The sequence below is a fragment of the Peromyscus maniculatus genome, chromosome 14 (genome assembly GCF_049852395.1).
Source record: "Peromyscus maniculatus bairdii isolate BWxNUB_F1_BW_parent chromosome 14, HU_Pman_BW_mat_3.1, whole genome shotgun sequence".
NCBI lineage: Eukaryota > Metazoa > Chordata > Mammalia > Rodentia > Cricetidae > Peromyscus > Peromyscus maniculatus.
In genome coordinates, this window is record NC_134865.1 from 30,073,464 (window position 1) to 30,084,922 (window position 11,459).

At 42.7% G+C, this 11,459-nt stretch overlaps 1 protein-coding gene across 2 annotated transcripts in view; it reads left to right on the plus strand.

Moving 5' to 3' along the window:
* Znf277 (zinc finger protein 277) overlaps positions 1–10,613 on the plus strand; it is a 131,798-nt gene extending 121,185 nt beyond the window's left edge. For both annotated transcript variants that reach the window (XM_042260682.2, XM_042260683.2), the window contains exons 8-12: positions 3,388–3,455; positions 5,730–5,826; positions 7,653–7,695; positions 8,936–9,110; positions 10,322–10,613. In XM_042260682.2, coding sequence (XP_042116616.2) covers positions 3,388–3,455; positions 5,730–5,826; positions 7,653–7,695; positions 8,936–9,110; positions 10,322–10,508 — 570 coding nt within the window. In that variant the 3' untranslated portion in view covers positions 10,509–10,613. The remainder of the gene's footprint in view (positions 1–3,387; positions 3,456–5,729; positions 5,827–7,652; positions 7,696–8,935; positions 9,111–10,321) is intronic.
* Positions 10,614–11,459: the final 846 nt, after the last annotated feature.

Below are 11,459 nucleotides of genomic sequence, written 5' to 3' on the forward strand. Positions count from 1 at the left end.
TCACAGGCCATCTGATGCAGAGGTTTGAGGGGGTGTTTTGAACATCTTTACAGACATGCCTTCCAAACTTTGTTTTTCTTGTGTTCTTAGCTTTCCTGACATGATTCATTTGCACAGTGTCTTAACTGGAAAATCATGTGCCTTGTTTTTTTCCATGTTTTCCCCCTGTAGCTCCTGTCCCTAAGCAGAGTACTTTAGGAAAGGGTAGACCCTGTCAAGTGCAAATTGCTTGTTTCCTAATAGACTAACAAAAATAGATTTTGCTCTTTTTTTAAGATTGGTAAATTTTAAAAGTTGTATTATGAAGATAAATTGCTACAGGTTATAGTAAACACTCAGAAAGTTGCAAAATTATGCTTGAGTTACCAAGTCTGACAATGGAAAAAAATTGGTTTTTCCTTTGACTCAAAACATTTGTTGATAAGCATCATTTCATTTCACTTGGTAACATCACAGATGGCCTCTTCTTCAATGCCTTGTAGCAATAAAATTATGACCATAAATCCTAGTCCAGAGAGACCAAGTACAGCATGAAAATGTTAATGTATTACCAAAAATTCTTGCAGAGATCCTGTTAACAGTGTTGAAACCATTTTTGATGCCCTATAATGAGGTTCCAACAGTTTATGATGACTCTACAAAGTACATTATAGCATTCAAATTAACTGTCTCTAATGACGGTATGGTAGATCTCAGCATGTCTGAGTTTATGCATCGTTTGGCTGATAAATAATGACAGCTTCAAGCCTCTCATTAAGGTGGTGAATGATAGATTTTCTTGTTCCCTCTAAAGTATAATGGTGCACATAGTTCTTTGTTTCAGCTAAATGAATACCTTTATTTTAGGGGGAAGCATGTCCATAACTGAGAAAATCTTGGGTACAGGATTCTGAAAGAAAGCCATTGAATGAGAAGGGTGACTGTGCTCAGAGCTGGCCCGGCTGGGCTTGGCCAAATCTGTGTCAGCTCCTTGAAAAGATGTCCAGTAACAGGCCTTCATCAGCTTTCACGTACAGATTTGATTGAGAAAAGACAGGTCATAAAGGGAGAAAATCAGTTCAAAGGAGAAAATAGAAATGACTGGGCTATCCTAGTCATCCTTCTGTGGGGTTTTGCTGACACTGCCACACAGAGGCCCCAGGAAGTGGAACTTACGTACTAACTGTAAAGGATAAAAGGATTTAACAGATACTGAGTACCTATTCATACCACGCATGTGCATTGTAGACACTGTGTAATTACCTCACAAGCCCTTTTAAAGTAATATCTAAATCGACGACCTCAAATTTGCATTTATTTTCAGTTACAGTTAAAAAATTGTAGTATCCACTGTGGACAGAATCAGAAAATGTAGCCAGGAACAAAGGTCATGTCTCCTAAAAAGACATGCCCATACACACAACAGTGCATGGATTCCTCCAAGACATGGAGGAATAGAGAGGAGCTTGGAGCTTGGAACGGAGTGTTACTATTGTTTGCTTTTCATTGTTTGAGTTTCATACATTTCTACAATGAATTTTAGTCGTTTTCACACATGCTCCATTCTTCTCTCACCTCTGCTCTCTCCCCGCTGTTCCCGTCCTTCTTGTCAAATCTCCCTTCCCCGTACTTTCATGTCTTCTTTTTCTGCATGGCCAGTGAGTTTAGAGGTTCTTGCCTGAGCATGGGTGGGAGATTATTTACTGGAGCGAGGGCAGCTTACCAGTGGTTACCCCAATAAAGAAAATCACAGCTCCTCCCCCAACAACAGTTAATTGCTAATAGACACTCAGGAGGGGTGGGGCCTCGCGGGCCCCTCCAGCATCCATGATGAAATGTTGAGGGGATCAATAGTGTGCTAAGCCTTGTGCAGATAACCACAGGTACAGTGGGTTCACAAATGCAATGGCCATGCCATGCCCAGAGACATCTTTCTTATTGGAAGAGTTTTATTTTAGACCAGTCAGAGGAAGACTTGAGTAGTTATATTCAAACTGAGATATAGAAGATCAGCATTTCAGGCAGAACATTCTGGAGAGAAAGCAGCTGGTGGAAGCAAGTGTGCTGTGTTGAGGGTCCAGCAGGAATACCAGCCTGGCTGGAACATCCTAAGGAAGAAACGGGGCAGCGGGAAGTGAGGGTGCAGAAGGAGCCAAGGGAGGCCACGGGGTACATAGACCATGGTAGGAGCTCTGAATTGTGTTCTAACTGATGGGGAGCCATGAGAGGGTTTCTGTATACAAAGAACTGTCCTTTAGGGAGATCACTGTGGCTGCTCTCTGAGGACGAAACTACAAGAGAACAAGAATGGAAGCCATCCATACAAGCATAGCTAGCCTCAGCCAAGGGCAGCTATAGAAGCAGCCTTATAAAAAAACATGAGATTGAGCCGGGTGGTGGTGGCGGTAGTGGCGCACGCCTTTAATCCCAGCACTCAGGAGGCAGAGCCAGGTGGATCTCTGTGAGTTCGAGGCCAGCCTGGTCTACAGAGCGAGATCCAGGACAGGCACCAAAACTATGCAGAGAAACCCTGTCTCAAAAACAAAAAAAAAAAAATGAGATTGGGGGGGACAGTTTGATTTGGGTGATTTTCTTGTATGTGTATAATGTGCATGAGGGCTTTTGTGCACATACATGCAGGGGCCTGAAGTTGATGCTGAATATCTTCCTCCATCACTCTCCACTTTATTTAAACTCTTTCTCCCTAAACCCAGCATTCACCAGTTATAGTTAGTCTTGCTAGTCAGCTGGCCCCAGGGAGCCCCTGTCTGGGCTTCCCAAGCGTCGGGATTACAGGTGACCATCAGACCTTCAGGTGACCGTCATACCGTCAGGTGACCGTCAGAGTCTGATTGTCACTCCTGTGCAGCAAGCACGTGGTCCACTGAGCCATTTCCTCAGCATCAGTCAAGTGCTGATCAACCAAAGTGGGTTGATGTCATTGTGGGGATTGCACCTTGATTGTGTAGTTGTCAGGAGTGAGCTCTGTAGATGATAACATCATTTTGCAATGTCAGAGGCTTGGACACACTGCTAGGAGGCATTTCAGTGTACTTGGTGGTTTTCTTTAAAAAATAAAATAAAATGCAGATCCTCAAGTGATTCTAATATATGTCCAGGCTTGAAAACCCATGATTTAAAATGAAGGGGGGGGGCAGGAAAACATGATTAAAAGGCTATTGCCATTTCTCCAAAAACAAGGAAATATTTTTACTGTTTAAGTTCTTAGCGTTTCAGGATTTATCCATCTCCATCATGGCAGTGAACTTTTAACTACACCTTCCTTGTGCCGCTTCAAAACCGTGTGAGTGAGTTTGCTCTCGTGGTGCTGGTACCTAAGCTCCGTGCCTCAGTTCTCACACTTTTCGCTCTTCTCCCCACTCTCTCAACCCTGCTGCTCCTGCAAAGGAACTCGGGAAGTCATGGGAAGAGGTGCAGTTGGAAGATGACCGAGAGCTGCTGGACCTTCCGGACGAGTAAGGCCTGTCACTGCTGCTTAATGACAGTGTTGAGGAGTTGGCAGACAGTCCTTTAATTTGGTCTGTAATTACCATTCCAGAGAGAATAGAAAGAAAGCCTCTTTGAGCCATGCATCCTTTCATGATATAGCAAGATTTTTAAATTAAAATAATTTTCACATAAAAATCACTAAAGATACTTTTGGGAGAGTTTTGTTTGGGTTTGGGTTTGTTTTTTACTTTCTACTTTTTCATACAGAGAGCAGAACATATAAACACAGTAATTATGTTAAGAACACAGATATAGATTGTCAGCATCTTAGACAGAAACCTGCTGAAGATAACAGTGAAGCCAGAAATCCGATTAAGGCTTTCTTATTTCTTCATATTCTTTTCTACTATACATTAAAATATCATCAAAGGGAATTTGGATAAGGAAAATCAACTCACACTTTGAGTGATTATATGTACTAATACAGTGTTGGACAGTTTATTGTTTGATCCGTATATCCGCCCCTTTGAAGTGGTACTGTGTGAGTCTGGTAGTGACGCTGTGGTGCAGACAGGTTAGACCGCCTGTCTCAGGTCACACTTGGAAAGTGACGGCACTGAAGGAGACTTCACATTCCATGCATTCTGTGACAGAGATTTCCAGTTGTCTCTCTGCACCCACTTGCTGCTTCTTCCTTAGCAATATAAAACCTGATAACCATCAGGATGCGTATGTCATGTAAGTAAAAGCCTTCCACAGCCCTTCCTGCAGCTAGATGTGGCCACATAACTGCACTTTGGCTCCAGAGACGAGTATGTGAAAGTACATTGCAAGGGCCAGACAATGTTTCGGCGCGGTAGTATGCATAGCTTCCTCCTCAAGTCGCTTGCCTGTCATTACAGCTGTGATGTTGTACCTGACAAGAGGCAACTAAGAAGAGAAGGGGTTGTTTCAGCCAAGGGTTTCGTGGCAGTGCAGTCATGGAAGCTGGGGCTCCATCACTGCTGACAGGGCTTACAACATCTTCAGATGAGCAAGCAGAGGCCTGGGGCCAGAACCTGCCTCCACTCCCTGCTTCCATGGCCCTAAATTGGTCAGCTAGGCCCCACGTCTAAATGGTCCTACAAGTCCCAAAACAGCCCCACCACTGGGGTTGTGAGCTGCCCACCGTGGATGCTGGGAACCGGTCTCAAGTCTCTGCAAAAGTAGTGCTTGCTTTAACCACAGAGCCATCTCTTCAGCACAATATTTACTGGTTTTCAGTCAAAAATTGAGTTGATCTTCAAAGTTATAGCAGTGCTAGATTCTTAATGTTCCATAAAAGTCTCCCTTGTTCCAATTTGAACGTGTATTTCCTTATCATCAAAATTCTTCCCTGCTGGCCATTTTTCTGGTTGGAGAATGACAAGAAGTTGGGAATGTTTCAAGAAATAAATGCATAGGATTAGAGAAAAGAGTAAAAGGACCCTGTCAGCTTTTTAGAGGGTGACTTATGTATGTGTGTGCATGCACTTGTGTTTGTGGTGTGAGTACCCGTGCATGTGCTCGGAGGCCAGGATAGGGCACTGGGTGGCCTCCTCCACTACTCAGGGAGATCTCTCCCTGAACCGGGGCTCCTGTTTTCTAGGCTCGACTGAAAGCCAGCGAGCTCAGGTGATCCTCCTATCTATCCCTCCCTCAAAGGTGGAGTTCCGGGTGTATGTGAGAACCCTGTTTGTTACATGGGTCCTGGGATCTCAACTTGGTCCACACGCTTGTGAATCAAGCGTTCAACCTCTGAGCCACCTCTGCGGCCCCATGTGCCCTGTGAGTCACCATTCTACTATGACATGGAACATTGGCCCATCTAAAATAATCAGTGATTCCCTCCTGAAACGCATGTGTAGCCTCTGTGAAAATACACCATCCATCATGTTGAAGCCCAACGCCAGCATCTCGTGTGCATTTAGCGCTTTTGGCTAATGAGAGAGCATACCATCTCTAGGTAGGTGTCCTTTTTAATTAAAGTGCTTTGTCTCTGGAAAATACCACACTCTTCCATTCTCAAATCACTGCTCAGAAGAGTGGCACATGGAGAAAATGGGGCAGCACCTGCTGGCTCTTCCTAGTCATCTCATGATACTGTGTAGAATGTCAGATGCTATATCTGAAAGTCATGATGGTATGTGACAGTCGTTACCAAAATGTCAGACTCAAGGACTGGTGGCATATGCTAGGAACAAGACACTAATACAGCTCATTGTGTGGTGCACCCTCCAGTGAGAAATCACCATGTTTTCTGTCTTCTGTTTTTAACCTAGTGACTGGTCTGATTGGCAAGAATACCCTGTGTGTGCTGTCTGTCTATTTTGTGAAAAGCAAGAAGAAACAATAGATGAATTGTATGTGCACATGAAGGTGAGATGCTTTTGTCTCCTTGATCTTGTTTCATTCTGACAGGGTGAAGGTGATGATCATTGGACCTTCATTACTCCTGGTTTATGTTGATTGTCAAGTCAACTGGACCTAGAATCTCCTAGAAGGAGCCTTTGGGTATGTTTGAGGGCTTTCCTTGATCAGGTTCATTTGGGTAGGACGACCTACCCTAAATGTGGACAGCACCACTCCATGGACTGGGTCCCAGACTCAGGAGAAAGAGAACTGAGCACCAGTACTCGCCCCTCTCTGCTTTGTCCTTTCTCCATGAAGGTGTCTGTGTTTGTTTTTGTCGAGGTGTGTTAGTCTCAGCATGGAGGCAGGCAGGAAACGAAAGCACACATGCTCCAATCATGATTCCATTCCTGAAGTGCACTGGACAAGCAGAAAGACAGGCCAGGTCCCTCCGGGACAAGCATGGGGCAGTGTATAGGATGAACAGTGGGATCTGAGTGGCCATGAGTGTAGTTGCCAGCTTCAAGTGCTCACCTGGTAATTCTAGCTCAGAAGCTGAGATCTGCAGCCACAATCGCAATACCCAAACATAGTGGCTTCTGGGGTCTGTTCTCTGGCTTTATGTCCTGTTGAGTGGGAAAGAAAAAACAGAGGACTTGCTACTCACAAAGATCAAGGTGGAACTGGGCATGATTGGGTGTAGAGCCCCTTCAGGGACCAGGAATTAGAAAGAAGAAACGTAGGCACATTCCTGGTCTGCTTCCACTCTGGGTGTCATGTTTATATTAAGGTGAACCTTGGCACTAGTAATTCTGAACCTTTATGACCTCAGTATACCCAAAAGATACTCCCTGTTTGTTACTGTGACCCTTGGCTGAATGCTGCGGTAAAGAAAAGAGTATATAATGGTGTATGACAGTATCACAACAACTTTGGAATAGTAACAGTAGGATATTTCTGAGGAGTTCTCACATTCTCTCCCTGCCTTCTCAGCTGCGTCTGTCTGTGGTTGATGCCTCTTCTTCACTTACCTTGGCTCCTCCTCATTCAGAAATACTGTTCTTAGTTGAGCAAAATAATGACCTGGACAAAACTAGAAAGATTATGGGCATATATCCTTACAAATCTGTGTGTCTGTAATAGGTTATGAGTTATAATAGGTATAATACCACTAGGGTGGAGATATGTAGATCTACAGCTTTATTCCCGTGTGGGAGTGACCTTTTTGGTATCCCCACAGGGGTCATTGATCCTGTTCAGCCACTCTTGGTGGTAGCATGTCATGAATTCCTGAGCATCCTGCAGCCAGTGGTACTGCACCAAGTGCTGCCACAGTGAGCCTGTGAGTTTGAACATTGACACAGACAGCTGGAGAGAGGGGACAGGCATAATACAGTGAGTCTCAGTGCTGCCGCAGTCCTACGAAAGCGTGCTTGGTGAGAAGATGGGCGAGAAGAGAAACCTTGACGAATGCGTGGAACACCACTTGCCTGTGGTTCTCTAACACCTGGTTCTGGAAATATGGTTCAGATGCCCTGCGTACTACAAGCACAACTTACCACGCACTTTTACCAGACTAGACATTTCAGACATGGTAAACTAAAAACTCACCAATAAGCTGTAACGAATTAAAACATTTTAACTGATTGATGTGCCTTCTTTGGATCACGCTTTGAAGAACTGCTGACCATGGGGGAAGTAGATAGAATTAGAAGATTTCAAAAGCAGAAGACGATGAACTCAGACTGCTTCTAACATACTCAAGTCCCTATGAATCAGCTGTCTGTTTATAACTTCAGCCTGAAAGATTAAATAATTCATATGCTTACAAATATCTTCCATCCCTTTTTTAGGACACACATGAGTTTGATCTCCTCAGAATAAAGTCAGAGCTCGGTAAGTTTGGTTGGGAAGTTGGTTTCCGTGACACTGCACCTTTATGAACTGTCCTATAATGACACCTGTGTCCTGTCGCAGTGACTGGGAGCTGCAGTCACAATGTCTGTCTCTGTGCAGACACTCTCACAAGAACTCACTAAACTCACTTAAGCAGTGATTCTCAGCCGTCTCCAATTCTAATCTTCAGAGATTTATTTTTAATTTCACATCCTTTCTTCTGCTCTTTAATGCAATGCAAGAAGAGGCTAGCAGAAAGAGCACAAGTTTATACGGGCTTGGGGCTTCTTATAATTTATGTATTTGTTTCGTTTCTGAGACAGGCTTCATGCACTATGCAGCTCTGGCTGGCCTGGAACCTGCTGTGTAAATCAGGCTGGCCTCAAACACACAGAGATCAGGCTGCCTCTGCCCTCCGATAAGAGCTCAGATTCTTAAAGTCAGACTACAGTAGTGTTCTGACTCCTGCACTTCCAGTGTATATGACCTTAGTGCAGAAAATAGTGACCTGTGTGTACAAAAATGCATGCAGCAGTGCTTGTCAGAATAGCTACTACTAGTTGTTACAGATGTGAACAATTATGTTGCTCTCAGGATGACTGCCATGGAAGGATTAGATGTTGAGACATAAATTACTAGTTTCCTGCTGGGTCTAATACATTGAAAAGCTCACGTCCTTTCCAGCACACTGGCTGCTTTGCTGAGCTCCTGGGCATGTGCCTTTGCTCTGCTGCTATTGTACACATCTATGTAACATACATGTTGCACACACCATTGGTTTACTAGTCAAGACAACCACCCACCTGGTGTCAGACCGTGGCTCTACCACTTCCTGGCTGCAAACTCTTGAACAGTTTCCTAAAGAGTAACGTTGATGCAATGGGTCCACCGTGTGATGATGGCTTGGATGTTTGAATGTAAGAAGACATGGAGAGTGGTTAGCTTAGAGCACAGCATATAAGCCCTATGTTGGGATCCATTATTGTATTGTAATTGTTCCATCTTTTCAGGTTGGTTAATGAGGATAAGTGTCTCCTGTAGGAAATTATGACAAAAAATTTCACTGTTTTCTACATAAAAATGGTAAATATTGTCGAAAGTTTAGTAGAACTTAAGGCATCACATGATACCCCATGAATATTTAGGCTTTTATGTATCAGTTTAAAATAAATGTAGTTTTTTAAAGAACTAAATGATGACAGTGAGGAAATAATGCTGACGGTTGTCTGATGACTTTCAGGATTAAATTTCTATCAACAAGTGAAGCTGGTCAATTTCATTCGAAGGCAGGTTCACCAGGGCAGATGCTATGGTTGCCATATGAAGTTCAAATCCAAAACAGATTTGAGGATTCACATGGAAGAAGCTAAGCACACCTCACTCCTTCCCGACAGAAAGACGTGGGATCAACTGGAGTAAGTCTCTGAAGTGGACGTGGACCCTGTGCCCTGTCCTCCTTACTGTGTCCCTTTATTCAACTTCTCTAAACTTAGAAACACATCTGAAGCCAACTGTAAGCTAGGAGTTTATAAAGCTTATATAACTTATAAACACATGAAACCAGTATTTTGAAATCTGAGTTAGGTAGTCATGTATAACTGTAGTTCAATATAGAAGTAGATACAGACTTTTTAATTATATTTTATTAACAAAGTATTCCAAGCATCCTTCCCTATCTGATGCCCATCTGTCCATCTTTTTAATGGCTGCCAGATGTCCCTTTGAATAGTATGTCCTAACTTGTTAGGTTATTTTTTACCTTTTGCTATTAAAAGTAATGATAAAATAAATAGCTGTATGCCTGTATTTGTATACTTACCTAATTATATCATTTCGGTAAAAATTACTGTCAGTGACATGCACATCATGGAACTCCTGCCTGGTGTACATTTTCCGTACTGGCACTTTAAAAACATTAAGCCTTTGTTCTCTGATATGAACCTATTGAAGTGAGTGCTGTCAAATTTCCCAAGTGTCATTTGCCAATCTAGTCCTTCTGTGATGGTTCTCACATCATTCTTGTTAACGCCAGTGGAGGGAGTGGACACTAGCTGCCTAAACATTTCACCATCCTCAGAGAATATTAAACTGGGCCTCTACAGAACTCTTAACAAGATCACTCTAGCTTTGCTTGTTTGGAAAACCTCCAACTTATGAAGACCAAAGTCAGCCCTCTATTGAACTGGTGCACTGTTCTTGGTTCTTATACAGACTGGAGATGAAGGAGCTAGTAATCATTATGTTTTTGTTGGGTGTTTGAAAGTTTTACTTTTGAAAAAAAAATAGCCATTTTGAGCTTAGTCAGTGTTTGGGAAGGTCAGGACTTTGAGTAAATGAATGGGGTGCTGTTTTTAGCTGTCACAGAGCTGCCCAGTACTGGGGCAGGTTGCCTGTACTGACGGTGTTTCTTACGATGAGAGATTCTGAGCTGAGTGGCCCGCTAGCAGGCTCGTGTCAGACAGGAAGGGGCGGGGGAGAACATCAGGGCTGCCTCCCAGCACAGCCTTTACAGCTGTGAAAGTGTCAGTAAGGGACGTGGCTAAGCTGGCGGTGTGCACTCAGGTGCGTGGACTCTTCTGGGAACTTGACTCATTTGGTTATTCGGTGTCTCTGTGGTTGCTTCCAGGTATTACTTTCCCACCTATGAGAATGACACCCTCCTGTGCACACTGTCTGACAGTGAAAGTGACCTAACAGCTCAAGAGCACCATGAAAACGTCCCTGTCATCAGTGAAGACACATCCAAACTGTGTGCTTTGAAACGAAGCAGTGTTTTGAACCAATTGCTGCTCCAGGAATGCCTAGAAAACTAGGAAAGAAGAGCTCAGATCTGGCTTTTCATTGATGGAATCGTGCTTGCTCTTAAGGAAGCTTTTTAAGAAATGAAGGAAAATAAAAATGAGACATTTTTATATTTAGACTGGGAAATTTTATTATGGTTATCTTAAATGATTTTATTTCATAAACTCATGGTTATCTACAGTAAGGAAAACATGAAACTCACAAATAAACCTTCAAATGTATAAACCACAGGCCTCTGTCACCTAACAAGTCACACATTTCAGTGTGATTTCTGTACAAAATTGGTAACTTATGGATATAATGATTCAAAGAAGACCCACAGAAGCAAAGAAAGATGACCAAAGATCTGGATAATGCACAAATTAGACTATTTAAGAATAATCCAAACTGATGGTATTACAGTATTACTGTTTTCTTGGGTTACAACCCCATAGAAATGGACACAGTGCAATTAAGCTCACTCTTTCCCCAATATATATATATCCCTACTACATATTATAGTAGCAATAGTAACAAAGATAAGTACTATTGTCTAGGAATATAATTGCAATAGCATTACAGCACCCAGTAAAGTTAAAAGGAACTTTTCATTTTTAATTTTCCCAAGTGGTTTCAAAAATGTCTTCTCATAATAGTACCAGCTGTGAGGCAAGTAATATGACCTCTACTAAGATGCACTCAAGAAAACAAAAGTCACTTTTGTGGATTTCTACCAGAAATGAATAGCCTAGATAACCTAGATAAAATAAAGAAACACCAGTCAAACCTAAGTTAAGTGATAGTCTGCAAAATAATTGGTCTTTGCTCTTATAAAAATGCCAAGGTCATAAAGAACAAAGCTAAAATTATACTATTCCACATTAAGGAGGGTTAAAGATAGGGTGATGGATGGATTGGATGCAGGAACAGGAAATAAGTGTCTGACTTTCCATGAAAGGAAACCATTGAAAATATTTGACAGG